Genomic DNA, 19,763 nt, shown 5'->3' on the forward strand with positions numbered 1-19,763 from the left:
CTGTGCATTTTTTTATGTAATGGTCAAAAGAATACAAATCCATATCTTCAACATACATGCACACATTAAACACATGTTCAGCGTCTTGGTATGTATAATTCATCATAACATTCACGCAGCCTGAATTAAGAGTTATGCATGGTGATAAATACTTATAATAGAATCATTTGGGGGACATAACTTTCGCAAGCCAGGAGGAGATCAAAACTGACATTTCAGAGTTCTTCACTTTGAAACCAAAAGAGTATTACATTGATGGGATTAAAAAGCTTGTAAATAGATGAAAGGAAGTCATAGATAATCAGGGAAAGTACATTGATGATTACATTTCAATTAAATATAACAGTTGGTCACTTGTTTTCGTTATTCAAAATTTGGACAGAACTTATGGGATGACCTGATATACAGAAATAAAAAATTTCCTTAAAATGGAAACTCCACAAAAGCCATAGTCGCTCAAACCACTAAACCAAAAGTCCTATCTTAGTTGTTAATCTCCTATCTACAGGCACATAGGATGCCTGTTCATTCAGACCATGCTTATGACTCACATTCATTTTTAACAAATTTGCTGAGCATCAGAACTTCCCTCTCCACCCTCATTTTTTTCTCAAGTGAAACTTGAAATAGTTGATAAGTGTCTGTCAAGAAAGAAAGAAGAAGAAATGTAAAAAATATATATGTTATCGTTAAAGTATATAATTCAGTTATTTCATGGAATAACTAAGTACTTCATGAATTATCTGGCTGAATCAGTTAAAGTGTATAAAATTATTACATTGTAGAATGTAATAATTTTATACACTTTAACTGATTCAGCCAGGTAATTCATGAAATATCAAGTTATTCCATGAAATAACTAAATTATATACTTTAACAGTAACATATACATTACATACACACATTGACATAATGAATAGCAGTATGCTGATAATAATTGTTGTTGCTGTTCATTATTATTATTGTCTAATCATCTTCCTGTTTCTATCCATTTATTCTAGCAAACTATGTATCCATTCCATCTCGCCCATTTGGCTCACACATCTCTTCTCTTTGTGTCATATCTATGATATCACACCCAGAAAATTCTGAAACACTTTGCTCAATTTATTCTTTGGAATTATTTCTACTTATATCTTTTCTGCATTTGTTGTCTGGTTGATATTCAAACTAAACAGACTTTGAAGAACTGCTTATCTTAATTCTCTGGGAAAACTTTTATAAGTTATAATAGACATTGTTCCTCTTCTTGAGAATCCTTTACGTGATAGCTCAACCTGCTCGAAATAACAAATAAATTCTTACAAATTACATCTCCACTGTCTTAAAGGAATGATACATAAGATAATGTAGTCCTACATGCCCTAAAAGAGAGGATGTAGGATACTTTTGATCACAGACTTGCTTAATCAGAGCTTTGATTTGGAGCTAAACAACAACTAATATGAAACAAATATGCTCCACATATTGCTTTTTACACAAAAATGGAACTCTTGAGCTGCTATTGTATCCTATGATCTTTTGGTTTCTGTTATTAAAATCTCTTAGAATTTCTTGTAAATCATAGCTTCATACTTAGTAATAAATAATTAACTGCCAAGCACAGAGTTATGAATAAAATATAAAATTCTTTTTGAGAATCATTAGATATGGATTGAAAGATTCTTATAAACAAAATATCTAGAAACAATGTAATTAAAGGGTTTGATAAATTGGCATCTGAATTCAAATCTCACAGAGGTCAACTTTGCTTTTCACCCTTCCAGAGTTGTTAAAATGAAGTTCCACCCAAGTACTAAAAAAGATTTACTCAACTTCCTTGAATTTTGTGGCCTTATGCTAATTCTAAAAATCAATATTTACTAATATTCATTCATGTTCTGAGTTCAATTCCTACTAAATTTAACAATGGTTTTTCATTCTGTTGGCTTTGGTAAATTTAGTTCAGTTCTTTTGTGGTCTGTATTCAAAGTGGAGAAGTTTACTTGAGTGTGTAGTAAAGTATTGGGGTATGTACAATAAATACTGGTACTGTTTTGATTCGATTAAATTAATTATTGTCTATCTCTACAAATGTGTGGCCTTGTGCCAGGATTTTAAATCAGTATATTGGGAGCTCATAAAAAGGTGGTGAAGGTTGAAGAAGAGGAATGAGACTTTAGAAGAAGGAAATTGAAGTAGTAGAAGATACAAATCAATGTAGCAGACTCCATCTCACATGGATGAGTATCTGAAGAAAGCTAATTAGATAGGAAATATAGAACTCAATGGCAAGAGGCAAAGAACTGATGTGAATTTCCAAAATTCTTTTGTACATTTAATCTATTTCAACATTCTAATGCTGGCTGAAATATAAGAGCATTATATATTTAAAATGCATTAAGAGAGAAATAAACTTAATTAAAAATTCATGATGTTATTTATGCTACTAAGGGTAATTTTGAAACTACATTTTATTTGAGTATATTCAATAGAATACTTACCTCAAAAAGATATGTGTTGAAAGTATATAGCTTTCTTACTTCACATGTGAGTCATGTTTTAGATTTTTTTCCCACCTTTGTACTTATAGTCTGAAAGCAATCTTTATTCATAATCCTCAACTCCTTTAATCTTAGATAAATGAATTATTTCCATTTTATTTTGCATGATAGACATTTTACTTCATTTTATGTCTTACAAAATATAAGGATTTTTGTAAACAACATATTAATACATCCCACACACTGTACAAAAGTGTATGTTATTTCTTTAAAAAAAAGTTATTTTCTCTATTGATTTTATCCATAAGAAAAACAACAATCATAATATAAGCAAGTTTATTTCAAGATACCAGTCTTTTAGATGTGTGTTATTGGTGTGGAACGAAATCTGATTAATGAATAATATAGAAATAAAATTCACCTGAGAATTGTATCAAAGAATCTTTAAAAAAAGGGATAATCTACTTCTGCTTCTATTTTTGTGAATTTCCATTGCTTTGTATTTTTTGTTTTTTTTGCTTTTGTTTCAGATACTAAAATTTCATACTAAGGTCCTTATCTTCCATATCAATAGTGTTCCAAACAGTTAATTCAGCAGAAAATATGAAGAAATATATCATCGTCTGTTATATCTGTTTTTTTACATGCTTGCTATATATATATATATATATATATATATTCATACAGTATACTTGTATTATATAATCAATAAATGCATAGTAAAATATTTCTAAAGTATTATGGAAACTGACAGAAGTTCAAAATATATGTAATAAAATCAGTTGTAATCACCATATCAAATAACAACTTAAATTTGCTTTATGTAAGTTTTGGTTCATCTCAATTCACAGAAACAAATTGCAGATACTGAAATTTATCCATCTGGAGGATTGGATATAGACTTTATATTGATGGCCACGTTGTTAGCCATATTCATCAACAACCAAGAACTATTGACAGTAGAGGTAACACCAAGATAGGTGTCTTACTAATCAGTGTTCAAAGTTAAGGTTTATTAACTTACTAGGATCTTTAAATAATGTATGACTAATATGTCAGCTATGCATATTACAATGTGTGAAAAAGTGTTCATGTGTCTCAAATACATTTCAAAACTGAGTTTTGCATCTAATTTGTGTGCAGCCTAGTCAGTTCAGAAAGACATGGATTGTAGTAGCAGTAGTAGAGGAGATAGAAGGATGACATAGCTTGATGGTGGACTTATAACATATTGGTAAGTGAAAACTGACTACTCTACTCGATGACCATATCAAGGCTACCTAGCAGAGTATGTATAGTAATGGCTTCATACCAGATGAATGAGCAATTTTTGTGTATATAGTAATGGCTTGGCTTCATACTAAATAAATGAGCAACACTGTATAGTGAATTGCACTTATACACAAGAGTACTATTCTTTGATTATATATGCTCTTAAATAATGAAAAAAATGTAACATTTTTGTGACTGAAGCTATCTGTTTGTCTACAACACTTCACAGATTATGGCTGAAGAAATCTAGATGTAAATAACAAAATATAGTGTAGTGACAATATTATTGAAGATAGTGATGTACTGGTTAAATTCTTTAATAGTTCGGGAAGACAGGTGTATTATAATGTTTGGCAATTTAAGAGGTTATAATTTTAATGCATCAATTTCTATCTGTTTTACAGATATTATTACCAATGATAAGTGTACGAGGAAACTTTCTGAGAATACAATATTGTCTGAATGAATTAAAACAGATGGCGGAACTTGGCTGTAAGGAGCACTTAGAAGACAGGGAACGGACGCTATCACAAGCATTCATTGAGATTGCACGACAGTTCCAGCAATTTAAGAATGCATCTCTCCAAGTAATTAGATACATCACATGAAAATACTTTGACTTGATCATTTTAATACAAGCAATTTATGAGAAGTTATGTAAAGTTAACATTTATGACAAAGTAATTTTGTATGTAGTTTTAGTATCTGTCATTACAGTATCGAAATGTGATTGTTTCAGTTTTGATACTGAAATAGTTTTCTTTTACTGTCAGTGTTTCTCCTTCCTTTCTTTTTGTATTTCTTGTTGGATTGTTCATAAAGGTTCATAAGAGAAAGTAGGAGTTGAAAGGATTTGTAGAAAAAGGAAATTAGATTTTATTAGGGAAAAATGTTTATTTGTGTAGTTTTATGGATTTCATTCGTTATTAGGAATTATTTTGAGTGAAAAAATGATGCAGTGACCTAACAAATTGTATTTAGAATATTAATTGTGATTCTTTAATCCAAGAAATTTGGAATTGTGTAAATGTATGAATTTTGAACATACACACACACACAGAAAATCTGCCTTTTATAGATAAGATACATGTATACTCTTTCTCTCTCTCTCTCTCTGGGTAACCGTGCACCTCCTCTACATCAAGACACCTGTTTCTGTCTCTCTGTCACACACTAACCTTTTATCATCTGACACAAGATCACCTCCTCCAATGCTTCCTCTCAAAGGTTCTTTGTCTTGCAAGTTACTTGGTGACCCTACCAGTACTGGTGCCTTATAAAAAACATCCAGTCCACACTGTAAAGTGGTTGGCATTTGGAAAGGCATGCAGCTGCAAAAACCATGCCACAACTGACCTTGCCTGTGCTGGTGCCACGTAAAAAGCACTCACTCCACTGTCTGGGGTATTTGGTGTTAGAAAGGACATCCAGCCATAAAAGCCATCAGACACAGAAGTCTGGTGAGTCTTCTGCCTGGCCAGCTACTGTTAAACAATGATGATGATGATGATGATGATAGTGGAGAAAGAGACAGTGCCTATGATCTTTGTAGGCATCTTTTGGAGGCCTTCTGAGACTAGTTAGATTGATGCCATTAATATTTTACTTCGACTTTTGCAAGTTGACCGCTTCAGGGAAAACATGAACAGGGTAGATAATTCAGAGGGTTGATGTTCTAATCAGAGGAAGTACTGAATGTAGTGATTAGTCTGGAACCTGGGTGGGTTCAACACAACATGGACAATAAAAGGAGATGACTGAGTGAGGAGTACATGAATGTAAGTGACACAAGCTTAGTTGGCTCTGGGTAGCAAAGGCCATAGTATTGGTAGATAAGGCAGAGAGGGGAAATAGCATGTTTGTGGGCCAGAAGTTGTAGAGTGTCTGTGAGTGACTTTATGCTAATCAATGAGGTAGCTTTCCTCTGGATCTGTATGTAGTAGCAATACTGTCTCAGATATAGGATATATACTTCATTGTGGGCTTCTCCTGAGCTATGTAGAGTGTCAGTAATTGTCATGAAGTGAAGCATTTTCTGAACTTCATGTCAGGAGCCAGTCTTTGATATACAATCCTAACTATTTTAAGGAAATGCATTTGTCAGGAGAGATCCTTTGTAAAAATGGTGACTGATATTTGAAGCAGTTGTGAGGGTTCTAATTGTATTCTGCTCATATTTAAGGCAGGGTGTATGTGATATGATGATGTTTTCTTGGAGGATCGTTTTTGGATGTCTGTTATGTAGTATATATGCAGATTTGTTTTGTGGTGTCTAGATTGCATATAGATGGCACAAAAATGAAAGGCAATATCATCTGAATAAGAGTGGGTACTTTTGGATACAACTTGTAGTTTCATGGCTATGCCTTGACTCTCTTCCATATCTTAGAACTTATTTTATGAGTAATGTTTTTTTTTTATGAATTGCTAATCTGTAGTGATTTGCACATATTTGAAAGCATTCTTATTGCTTGATTCTTAGATCTATTGTTAAATTCAGTGTCACGTATATCATTCTTTTTGTAATTAATGTTTCAATACTATGCAAAGCAATTTCATAAGCATAATCAAAATTTGCCAAATAGTTTCTTTAAATTTATTCAATTTCTTCTCTTCTATCATTGATTGTTTTCAACAATGTATTGTTGTATAATATACTTAAGAGAAAATGAAAGCTGAAAGAACTTCTCCCTGTTGCACTCCATTTCCAACTTTAAATTCATTTGAGCACTGACTATCTATGCTTAACTGTAACTGGAATGTGTCACTTCTGAGAAAGATATATTGCTCTCTTCAAAAAGTTCAAATTAATTTTTTTTTTTTTTTGTTAGCTGCAGATCCTTTTCTTGACAAACAAACATAAGGAAAAATTAACTTTGGTTGAGAAATCTGTTGAGAAGGCCCTTGATACAGTCAACGTGGAATATTTAAAGGTATGAGTGCAGCTGCATTGAAATTTGTACTATCTTCAAATATTTATGACATTTACCCTATTATCTTGATTTTCTCTAATTATATAAAGTTACTTTTGTATATTATGATGTAATTACTCTACTTTAAATGATGGAGGTGTGACTGTGGTGGTCCTCTTTTTCCTTTCTACTATAAGCACAAGGGTTGAAATTTTCAGGGTGGGGGAAAATCAATTACATCAACTCCAGTGCTCAACTGGTTCATATTTCATCAACCCCAAATGGATGAAAGGGAAAGTAGACCTTTGCAGGATTTGAACTCAGAATGCAAAGATAGGCAAAATGCCACTGAGCATTTTGTCTAGCATGTTGATGATTCTACCATCATGTTGCCTTCATAATAATAATAATAATAATAATAATAATAATAGTAATAATCATCGTTTAACATCCGTTTTCCATACTGGCATAGGTTGGATGGTTTGCATGAAAACTGGCAGGCTAGGAGGCTGCACCAGGCTCCAATCTGATTTGGCAAGGTTTCTAATAATAATAGATACCCTTTAAACTGTGAACTGTGAAAGAATGAGATCAGTGACTACTCAAACAATAATGATTTATTAATAATAGACAAGATATTGGATCTATTGAATACAGAAGAGACAGAGTTTATGTGTGACTTTAAGAAGGCTAACCAATAGAGATTATATCAAGGGACGAGTAAAGTTAATAATGTGTTGAGACACATTGAAACAAAGAACATCAACCAACAAATAATCTTATCAAGGCTGCTAGTAGGATTGTGGTGGAAAGGGTGGGATTGAAGACTACTGAGAACAGAACAGCGATGGATAGAAGAGGAAAATACAGCTTTGGTGGAAATGAAGAATTTCAGAAGATATAAACTCCTTCCTTGAACAGTGCAGTGTCCATACTTGTCAGGAAAAAAAAATGGAGAACTTAGGAATGAGTGTAAATTCGAAAAAGTTAGGATGAAGTATGGTGTAGATACAAAAGGCCTGAATGTTGTAAATGAAGAATTGAAGCAGTGCATACTTGCAAAAAAAGCAAAGCTAACTAGGCTTGAACAATGGATTAAGCAATTCTGGCAAAACAAATTGTTTAGAACCAACCAAAACAGATTTTATTAAGAGATTAATGATGATAAAAAACGTATAAGTTTAGTCTCTGTGTGTTTTCATAATAATAATAATAATAATGATAATAATAATAATAATAATAATAATAATAAATAATAATAATAACAATAATAATAATGATAATGATAATAAATTCCTTAATGCAGTACCAAGAAGTGGCTCTCATGGCTTCTGGTCTTAACCGATTGGAAGTGTTATCATGTACGTTGTTTTGTCTTGGTATAAAAAGATGGGTTACAGAAAATATTCTGCTCAATACCACAGATTTGCTTGTCAGTTGCTTGACCTTAACCAGTTTAGCATATCCCTTAGTGGTTGACAATATGTGCATCTCTGATCTCAAGCAGGAGTAGTGGGGGAGCATCATAGCCATGTGTTGAGAGGAATTCTTTGGGGTTTGAATATTTCACCTCTGGAACCATGGGTGTTTTGTTCATCACCCTTAAACAACCCTCATTTAGGGACCTCTTGAGTAGGATGGGCTACTCAACCAGAAGAAGATTCTAACTGGGGCTCCACCTGCGAGTTCATGTGCTGTTTATCTTGATTTAAGGTCACCATGTCACGTACATATGGTTATGATGCATATTCCTGGTGTACCCTTTTCAGACGGGTAGGCATAATGGGTATAAAGGGCTTTATATATTTTGACCCTATTGTCATTTTGATGGCATGCACTGCTCTCTCACTCAATAATAATAATAAATATCATCATCATCATCATGTAGAAAAAGAAGATAAATTACTAAAAATAGACAACTGATCACATTACAGCTTTGTAGTCAAGTGTGTTTATGACTCATTCTTAATGATGTTCCTCACAGGTGTTTACTTTTGATTTAAAAAAAAAAAGTGAAACAAGCATGTGATGAATCCAGCACTTCATCTAGTAAATTAGCAAGGCCTAGACTCTTTGCACTTGAGGAAATTATTGATAATATTTATTCTTCAGTTGAAGGATTTATACTTATGCTGGCAATGGGAGTGATTCAAGCAATCAAATTGGTAAAAGTGATGAGGAAAGTAGCGAATTCAGGAGAAGAAATAGTGTAGTTGAGAGATAGGCCTAGTATTGTTATACTCCTGAATATTTTTTTTGTATTTTTGTGATTCTGTCCGTTTGCCTGCAGTGAACAAATACAGTAGTTAAGAGATAGACCTATTATTGTTATTCTCCTAAATCTTTTTGTGATTCTATCCATTATGATATTTTTTATGCTTTGTTCATTTGGTGAAATGTATTTTTGTGCACATACATTGTTGTTTTTCATAGCATTTGAATGTTTTAAATTAATGTCACTGTTATCTGTTAAAAAGTCATTAATTTTTGTTCCTTGTTGAATGTCCACACACAAAATACCCCATTCTTTTACCATTTGTATATTTGGCAAAATGTATTTTTGTGTACATACATTGTTGTTATTAACCTTGAAGTGTTTTGAATTGATGTCATTGTTATGTGTCAAAGGGTCATTACTATTTTTCCTTGTGCTGTTCAATTTACTTCTATGATTGGGAACTGTTTACCTTAGGTTTAATCTAAACACAATAAAATTACATCTAAAATGTCCAGATATTCCTCCCTCAGTATGGGAAAGACTTCCAGAATGTTCCTGAAGGGTTCTTTTCAGAAAATATTAAAAAAATGTTTTCTTCTTTTATTATTCTTGGAAAAATCCAAATTGCATGGAGTAAAAAGACCTGTCTGTCCATGGTAAACTCGGATAACAACAACAAAAAGTATAATAGTTTAGATTATGAAGCTGAGTGGTTGTTCATAATATAGGCTGTTACCTTATTTTATTGACCCAGAAAAATGAAAAGCAAAGTTGACCTCTGCTGAACTAGTGCTTATTTTATTGACTCAAGAAGGTTGAAAGACACAGTTGTCTTCAGCAGCATTTGAACTCGAGTTGCAAAAGACAAGAAGAAATGCTATTAAACATTTTGTTCAATGTGGTGATGAATCTGTGTGCTTGCTAACTTAACAACAACAACAACAACGATAATAATTGATGCAGTACCTGGCAGTGGCTCTCATGGCTCCTGATCTTAACTGATTGGAAGTGTTATCATGTACATTGTTTTGTCTTGGTATAAAAGATGGGCTTCAGCAAATATTCTGCTCAATACCACAGATTTGTTTCTCAGTTGTTTGACTTCTGCCAGTTAAGTATGTCCCTTAGTGGCTGATGATATGTGCATCTCTGATTACAAGCAAAAGTAGTGGGGGAGCATCATAGCCATGTGTTGAAAGGAATTCTTTTGGGTTTGGATAATTCACCTTTGGAAACATGGGTGTTTCGTTCAACATCCTTAAACAACCCTTATTCAGGGACGTTTTGAGCTGGATGGGCTACTCGACCTGAAGAAAATTCTAACTGAGCTCCACCTGCAAGGTCATGCACTGTTTATCTTGATATACGATCACCATGTCACGCACATATGGTTGTAATGCATGTGCCTGGTATACCCTTATCAGACGGGTAGTCATGATAGGTATACTGGGCTTCATATATTTTACCCCAGTGTCACTTTGATGGCACTCAATAATAATTATAATGATGATGATTATGATTTCAAATTTTGACACAAGGCCAGCAATTTGGGGATAGGGGAGAAATCAATTACATTGACCCCAGTGATCAACTGGTACTTATTTTATCAACCCCAAAAGATGAAAGGTAAAGTCAACTCTGTGGAATCTATTATAATATAAAAGATAATAATAATAATAGTAACTAGCCGGACTTGTGAAAAATTCATGGAAAAGATAAGAAATGTAAGCATCTGTAAACAGTGTACTAGTGCCATGAGAAATATTTGTATATTATGACTGTATTTATGTTCTGAGTTCAAATTCTGCCAAGGTCAACTTTACCTTTCGTCCTTTTGGGGTCGATAAATTAAGTACCAGTTGTGTAATGGGTCGATCTAATCAATTGGCCCCATCCCCACAAAAATTTCAGGCTTAGAAAAGTATATTGTGACAGTTACAGAATATAGAAAGTAATGTAACACCAACGACTATATGATCCATCCAAAATATCTCAGTTGCACAAATGTAAATGGAATTACTATTTCAGTTCTATATTTAAGAGATGAGGAATTATGTACATTATTCACATTATTTATATTATTTACATTTGATAGATATTTGTCCTCGTCTTGTTTGTTGTTAACACAATGTTTCTGCTGATATACCCTCCAGCCTTCATCAGGTGTCTTGGGGAAATTTCGAACCTGGGTTCTCATTCCTAAAGTATTTTTAGATATTATTATTATTATTATTATTATTATTATTATTATTATTATTATTATTATTATCATTATTATTCAGGTCACTGCCTGGAATCGAACTCAGAATCTTGGAGTTAGTAGCCCGTGCTCTTAACCACTACGTCATATGCCCTTAGAATACATCGTACATATTCAAAGAACCTTCTTGGTTTAGTGGTACAGAACGTTTTTCTGGTATTCTTTTATTCTTTTACTTGTTTCAGTCATTTGACAGTGGCCATGCTGGAGCACCACCGTTTAGTCGAAGAAATCGACCCCTGAACTTATTCCCTGTAAGCCTGGTGCCTATTCTATCAGTCACTTCTGCTGAACAGCTAAATTACAGGGACGCAAACGCACCAACGTCGGTTGTCAAGCAATAGTGGTAGGACAAATACAGACAAACACAAACACACACACACACATATACACACACACACAATACATACATACATACATATATATATATATGATGGGCTTGGAGGTGGTGGTGATTTCAGCTTGTGCGATTTTGTGGTTTGCTGGTATGCTGAGAGACATTCAGCAGGCCCCTAACTGGTCCCCCCCCCCCCGATCTTAAAGGTGTAATGTGGATGTGTAATGATGACACATCAACAAATGAGCCAGAAATTTTAACATATTCTGAAGCCAAAAAATGTTTTTTTTTAGCTGAGGTGTAATTTTATAATGAAAACAAGTTCAACATTTAAATTTTGAAGCAAAACACTTTGTTTTGTGCATGGCTGCAGTTGAAACGGGTTAAAACAAATGTGTGTGTTTGGGCCTTTAATAGCAGTTTAAGGTCAGTCACAGATAGTAATTCAAAACGGCAACATGCACAATCATAATATACATACAAACATACACATACATGCACACACATACACAAACACATACTCAGAGAGAGAGACAGACAGACACAGACAGACAGACAGACAGTAAGTGTCAGATTGTCCACAATGAACTCTTCACCTCTCTCTCTTCCTACCTGTTGCTTTGCCACTGACTGGAATTGTTTTAGTTGTGTCTTTAAGCTCTTTCTCTCTCATTCTCTCTTTCTCTCTCAGTTTTGTGGTTGAAAACACAAAACAAACATCACCTTCCTTGAGTCACCACTCAGTCCTCATATATATATATATACATTGTCTTGCATTTATTTATGAGGGTAGAAATTGATATTAATCAATTAAAACCAGTGGTCTAGCATATTAAAAAAATCCGAAGATTAAAATTATATTACACACAAAAATAAGAGGAATGACCAGCAAAAGTGGACTCCTATATGCTAGAAATAGATGCCGAATCATAGTATTTTTTCATTTGCCTTGCCCTTTTACAGTCTGTTGTGTCGCTAATTTTTTACTGAGAACATATTTCTTCGTGGTTAGATGATTCGGCATCTATTTCTAGCATATAGGAATCCACTTTTGCTGGTCATTCCTCTTATTTTTGTATATTGTCTTGCATTGTAGCTGTAATTCAAAGGGGCCAGCCTTGTCATATTCTGTGTGAGGCTGAATCTCCCTGAGAACTACATTAATGTTATGCATGTCTGTGGTGTACTCAGCCATTTGTGAGTTAATTTTGTCCTTGTGTGGTAATATATGAACTTTTCTTTGGACTTACGTATCTACTGTCTCTCTCACTTTCTCTCTTTCTCTTTCACTTCCTTTGTGTCCCTCTTCTCTCCTGCTTTTGATTTAACAATGTGTATATGTATCTATGTATCTACTTCTCTTGCGATGAACGCCGTCACCACTCACTGTCTCTTTCACTGTCTCTTTCTCTCTCACTTTTTCTCTTTCTCTCACCCGCTTTCTTTCTCTCTTACGTCCTCTCTGAAACATCTAAAAAGACAAAACGAACACCGTCACCACTTACTGTCTCTTTCACTCTCTCTTCTCTCTCTCTCTCTCTCTCTCTCTCTCTCTCTGAAACATTTAAAAACACAAAACGAACGCTGTCACCACTCACTGTCTCTTTCACTCTCTCTTTCTCTCTCTCACTCTCTCTTTCTCTCTGTCCTCCTCTCTCTCGCTTTGCCACTTCTTTGAAGTAAGTGTGACGTACGCAACAGATACGTACAAAACAAAAAAATTACCATATTAATATTATTGATAATAATAATGATTTCTTTGTTAACCACAAAGGGTTGACATTAAGTAAAACATTAATCAAAAGAGGGTTTTGCATGTAATCAGGGAAGGCCTGTTCTCTTGTACCATGCTTGCCACTCACATCCACCTTTCAACAAAACGGCTGGAAGGCAACACTTCCCTCCCCATCCTTATTTCCCTTTTCAAGTGAAGGGATTGGCTAAAGAGGAAAATGTTTATCAACTCCTTTAATTATTCCGATTATACAATCTCTTTTGCCATGGCCACCAGGTACATAAAAACTGCCTGCTTTTCCCAGTTAAAAGGTGGTGGTGGGGTGATTTTCTCAATGGATTCAGTTGATAGCTGGATCCGTCATGACAGCAGGTATTTGAAATAAACCCACAGGTCAGGAATGCGTGGGCACTGGATGAATGTGTGTAGGACAGTTTTGTCGCCCTACATGTATCTGAGACATGCTTGGTACTTCCATGCCTATAGGCTTTATCTTGAACTGGCAATACTCTTTGGTGGCACTGCCAAACCATGGATTTCTGAAAGTTATCCATTGGCCCTGGGCCAAAAATTATCTGGAAGGGAGTGGCTAGTTGATTGCCTTCAATGCCTAAGGTCTCCTCAAGAACATCATGTTTTTCCACCACTAATCCTCTGTAGAATGCCAGTGTACAAGGCCAGCAATTTTAGTAGGAGGGGATTAGTTGATTACATTGACCCCAGTATTTGACAAGTACTTTATTTTATCAACCCTGAAGAGATGGAATGCAAAGCCGATGTCAATAGAATTTGAACTCTGAATATAAGGAGCTAGAAGAAATGCTTCTCAATATTTTGTCTGACATTCTAAAGATTCTGTCAGTTTGTCACAACAACAACTACAACAACAATTATAATAATAATTATTATTATTACCTGAGAATTGAAATCACCAAGGTGTGGGAGTTACAAGAATCAACTATAAAGGTTGTCCTTATTGTCATCGGAGCATTGGGTTTAATACAACCCAACCTGAAGAAACATCTGGAAACTTTAGAAATACCCTACAATCTAGGCATATTGAAAAAATCAATATTACTTGGAACAGCATGCATATTGCATAAGTACTGTCTGTCTGAGGTCTTTGTTGTGACTTGACAGACAGTACAAACCCCTGGTAGACACAATATCATCAATCAACAACATTGCGATATTGGATACTGTGCGACATCTTAAATGATAATAATAATTCTTTCTACTACAGGCACAAGGCCTGGATTTTGTGGGGAGAGAGATAATCGATAACATCGACTCCAGTACTCAGTTGGTACTTAATTTATCGACCTCGAAAGGATGAAAGGCAAAGTCAACCTTGGTTGAATATGAACTCAGAACGTTAAGACAGACTAAATACTGCTAAGCATTTCACCCGGGTGCTAATGATTCTGTCAGCTCACTGCCTTTTTAAATAATAATAATAATAATAATAATAACAGTAGTGTTTTTTTTATTATCCATTAGCGTTGACAAGAAGATCAAATATGGTTTAAGGTGATTCAGTGTGGAGTTACACAAAAAACATTTTAACAAGAGAAATAACGAAAAATGAAACACTCCTCCTACAAAACAATTGAAACATGGACTTCTCTAAAAGTGGGGAAAACTCCGAAAGTTACTCATGGAAACCCTACAAAAGCCATGGTCACTCTAACCACCAGCACATTCCCAGCTGCCCCTTTCAATCTAAAGGTGATTGCTCAGGGCAGGCTTGTTCATTTGGACCATATTTGCTGCTCTCATCCATCTTTCTGTAAATTTTACTGGTTGGTGACAATTCTCCAGTCATCCTTATTTTCCTCTTTATGAAACTTGAAAAAGTTGATGAAAGTTTTGCCAAAGTGGAGGGTGTCTGTCTTCAGCCCTTTCAGTCTCATCTATCACACATCTTTTTCCAAGGCCACCAGGCACATAAAAGCTGTTGTTTTAAATTTCATTGTCAAAATAAAGTTGTAAACTTCAGGATTCTAACTGTTATGCTGAGCGAATAAGCACAACACTCTCTCTTGTAGCTTCACTATACATTTATGAGTAATTTCAGCCCAATACATTAGACACTGTAAGACAAAGATAGACAGGAAAAAATATTAGCAGGCAATACATCCATGCTTTTTCTCTCAAAAATTGATAAGTACACAGACAATATACATCACAAACAGAATAATCATGTGACTAATGATATGTAATCTTGGAAGCCAAACACATGCCTGTTAATTTGAAACTCTGACAGTCAGATGCTAACATTACAGTCTGCATAAATAAAAATTTCCCATTATAAAATGGACAATACTGAAACCAGCAACACTTTATATCCTAATGATCATACTAAGGATACTGACAACAGCATATTTCAGACCTTCAGTGTTCCAAACTGTAAGATATGCAAAAATAAGAAAAACTCTGATTGAAATGATTCGGCTGGAACATAGTCATGCTTCTAGTATAAAATTGTGAAAGAAAAACCGTTTCTAATTTATTCAAAAGTGTGTGTAGGAGAGTGTGCATGTATTTGTGTGAGAGTGTGTATATCTGTGAGTGTATGTGTTTTGTTACATATACCAAGTTTACTGAAATTTAATTACATTGATTGAAATAAGTAATTTATCATGTAAAGGCAATCAATAGATCATTATTATTGCTATTGTTACACATATTTAAAAAATTAAAGCAGAAGAAAAACTAAGCAGTTATTTCTATAGAAACTGTTAAGATGTTCCAAGTACATTGTGTATTCCATAAAATGTTTGCTCATCAGTTACATTGTAGGGATGAATGTAAGGAATTTGAGGGAATGAATTTAAAAGCATTGTTATACCAATACATTAGGAAACATATTAAGCTAATTTTCGTTTAAAACTTGACAGATTATCTTATCTTGGAAAGTTGTGACCTGAATCTTCAGACAAACCCAGTTTATTCCTCTTTGTGATACCATTAGAAAATCTCAAGCATAGTTTTTCCAATGAGATCACATAAACTGCTGATGCTCAAAATAGCAATATATAACTATGTAGAAATTTATTTTGAATTATATAATAAATCCATTCTATACTGATAATTGTGAGTTAATATTAAACATGTGTTGTAATTTTTATTTTTAATTGAAAATACTTCCAATAACAGATATTTTTCAGTATTTCTTCTAGGCTCTTGTCATGTAAAATAAAATTTTCATTTCAATTATTCTTTTGCTTTTTCCTTCTGTATGTTTTGCTCATATGTTTATTTATTTTTCGTTAAGCATGTTCAAGTTGTTGGCTTGAATAACACAATAGAGACATGGACAGGGGAGACACTTAATGACTCCAATCCATTAAGCCACTCAGATAATTCCCAGAGCTCTTCAATGGATGCAAGTGTTATTGAAACAATTTCAATAGAATCTGGTAAGTACCACTTAAATTGGGATAAACAACTAAACATATCTTAGATATAATGTTCATACAATCACCATTACTAGCACAAATATCCCCATGTCTATCTGTCTTCTATTCTTCACTAACTCACAAATACACAATGTCATCCCACTCTCCTCATTCTTCATTTATTCTTTACTTTTTATTTTCTACATTGTGCTTTTGGATTATATCATAAGACACTGTAGCTGTGTGGTTTTTAGTTCATTCAAAATGGTTAGTTGTATATTATACTGCACTAGTAGTTCATATGTCTTAAATTTATTTTCGATAGAGGTATTTTTGTTGTGCTGCATAGCAGAATGGTTACATCTGTATATCTCTCTTTATTTAGATATAACAAAAATAGATAGCGAATTATTTTGAGAATACTATAGACTGAGGTCTTATTCAAGGTAAAATGACTCCCTTTGTAATTTAAGCTACACAAAGGAAAGAATTAATCATGTCTGCATAATTAAGTAATAATCTTTTGAAAAAAAAGTAGCAAAAAACATGACTTCCAAGACTTGTGTTTAGTCAAAAAAGATCACATTTCTATAGCATCAGAAATTTTGGTGTCACTTAATAACAGCTGCACATTTTGAACTCTTAATAGATATGACAGAAAATTTGTGAAATATTCCCTCTGACTTATCGATGTTGAAATTAGTTTTTTTTATTTATCTGTTTCTGTATTAAGAAAATGCAATATTAAGACATTGTGTTATCTCTTTAATACGAATGTATGTCTTTGTATGTGTGTATGTATACACTGCTGTGTCTGTTGTTGGTGCATGCAGCTTCTGTGTTTGTCTGTGTGTATAAGTACAAAATATATCTGAAGATTGTTTAATCAAGCTATGTAACCCATTTTGTAAGCAAGAACAAAATCAGCTTCAGTAAAGTAAATCTTATTTTATTACCAATTTAGAAGCTTCATGTCTTTTAACTTCAGGAGCACAATCCAAAGTAGGGTTACCAATGTTTTTCGTGGGTCATAAAGTATTTTCTTTTTGTTAAAAATGTACAAACTTTTCCAGCCAGTTGTTGTTACTGTTATTTATGACTTATTTTATTATAATGTTTTTGGTAAATATTAAAAATCTATTTACTCTTTGATTTTTCCCAAAATGATGAACAGAAAATCACAGTTAAAAAATAACTAGATATCAAATAGCTAGAATAGCAAAAAAAAAAAGTTCATCTGATATTTGTTGTCTTTATCTCACTTGTTTAATGTTCATACATTTATTTTTTGCAATTTATATATTTAATAGAAAAACATTAAATTATGAAAAATAACTTTTTAGGAAACTTTCATATTTTCTACAGTGTAGGCTTGGATGGTATCCATAGCTTTAATTATATATGGCTGGCTCTATCTGACTTTATTTTTTTATGTGAATTTAGCTGATTTATACAAAGGTAATATCATAACTAATCCCTAAGTCAGTTTTGTGATGAAAGGAGCTATCAATATATAAATATTTTAAAATTTGCTTTATGTCAGTTAATAAGTCTATAATTATATATGACTGTTAACTCTTATATCTCATTGTCAGAATGTGAATATACTCGTCAATTTTTACATATATTGCTATATACTATTACACATTGAATGGTTGGAGTACTGTGTGTGATGATATATTCTGAAGTGTTCAGTAATGACACATGGCAACAATAAAATTGAAGGCGCCTGGAGATGAAATTCAAAGATTTTATATAAAAAGGAAAAGAAACTGAAGTAAAAACATTTAAGTAGTTCAAATAATAGAACTGAATTTTCTGTGCAAATGTTCCATAGATGTTATATTGCGTTTCTAGGTGAATCAAGAAAGACTCATACATTTGGAGAAAATTCTATAAAACCACCAACCATTGATGTGATTTGTATTATATGTCAAGAAGATTTTGCTAAGAACTTACAACATATTTCATAGTCAAATGATATAATTTTTAGGTATGTTGGGGAATATTTCATGTGATCTTAAAGGTAGCTAATTTCCACATTGAAAGCAAATCAAAAATTTAGAAATCAGCTGAAAGAACCAAAAGTTGTACTTAAAGATGCCCATCTGGTTTATATGTGCTATCCTAATGAAAAAGTGTGGAAGAGAGCATTTTATGCTGCAAATCATTTTCTACTTCAGCTATGGGAAATAATACTTTTGAAATGATAGATTCCATTTCTAATAAAGAGTAATTAAAATGGAATGAATATTTCAGCATATGAATTGATAGCACAACCTAATGCTTGGAAATTATCAAGGGTTTTCCCCCAAAACAAGGAAAGTTAATCCTCATTTTAAAGTTTTCTTTTCTTTGTAGAGAAAATCTTACTTCAAAAGTATATTGGAATTGGGTTTAATGAAGAATAACATTGTTAAAAATCCCTCAATAATAGATAGACTCTTCAGTGATTTTTGTTCAGTTGTAAATTTGAGCATATGAACTATCTCCTCCGAATTCAAACAGTTATTTTACAGAAAGGTTCTATAATGAAGTATACTATTACAAAGTGAAATAGAAATTTTATTATCTGAAAAAAAAAAAAAAGAGAAACTCCTTTAGCTACAAGATTTTTAGATTTCAAGTGGATGTTTCAATTAGCTTATCTTTCTGATATTTTTCTGGATTGTGAATGACTCAAATAACTTTTTTAAAAGGCTGTGAACAAACAATTATTGGTTTGATGGAGAAAATAAATGCATCTTTTCCAGCATTTGATCTACTAAAATAAGATTATAATAATCTTAATAGCATACAGAATATTATATTGAATCATCTAGCAAAATTTGATGACAGAATTCAATAACTGCATTCCAACAGAAGTTTTTCAAGAAATACTATTGAGTGTGAATTCCATTTAGTACCGGCATTAACAATTTTCTTGAAGATTTTGTCAACATTAATAAATTACAAGAAAAGTTTACAGAAGTTCAAAATTACATGACTGATATAGTTTCATTAAAATAATTGAATATATAGTACATTCTGGTTGAATGTTAGAAGCAAAAAGCTAGTTGTTGGAAATGATACAATGAAGCTGCTTCGTTCCTTTCCTACAAGATATCTTTGTAAATCAGGGTTTTCAGTTCTTACAAATACAAAA

General features: G+C 33.0%; 1 protein-coding gene across 1 annotated transcript in view; it reads left to right on the forward strand.

Annotated features, from left to right (window-relative positions):
- The window catches only part of LOC106880771 (meiosis 1 arrest protein-like), a 148,429-nt gene that overhangs the window by 28,441 nt on the left and 100,225 nt on the right, over nt 1–19,763 (forward strand). Inside the window, exons 4-6 of the mRNA XM_014930867.3 lie at nt 4,160–4,342; nt 6,587–6,688; nt 16,495–16,639. Coding sequence (XP_014786353.1) covers nt 4,160–4,342; nt 6,587–6,688; nt 16,495–16,639 — 430 coding nt within the window. The remainder of the gene's footprint in view (nt 1–4,159; nt 4,343–6,586; nt 6,689–16,494; nt 16,640–19,763) is intronic.

This window comes from Octopus bimaculoides, chromosome 3, assembly GCF_046866305.1.
Source record: "Octopus bimaculoides isolate indiv1 chromosome 3, ASM4686630v1, whole genome shotgun sequence".
Classification (NCBI taxonomy): Eukaryota; Metazoa; Mollusca; class Cephalopoda; order Octopoda; family Octopodidae; genus Octopus; species Octopus bimaculoides.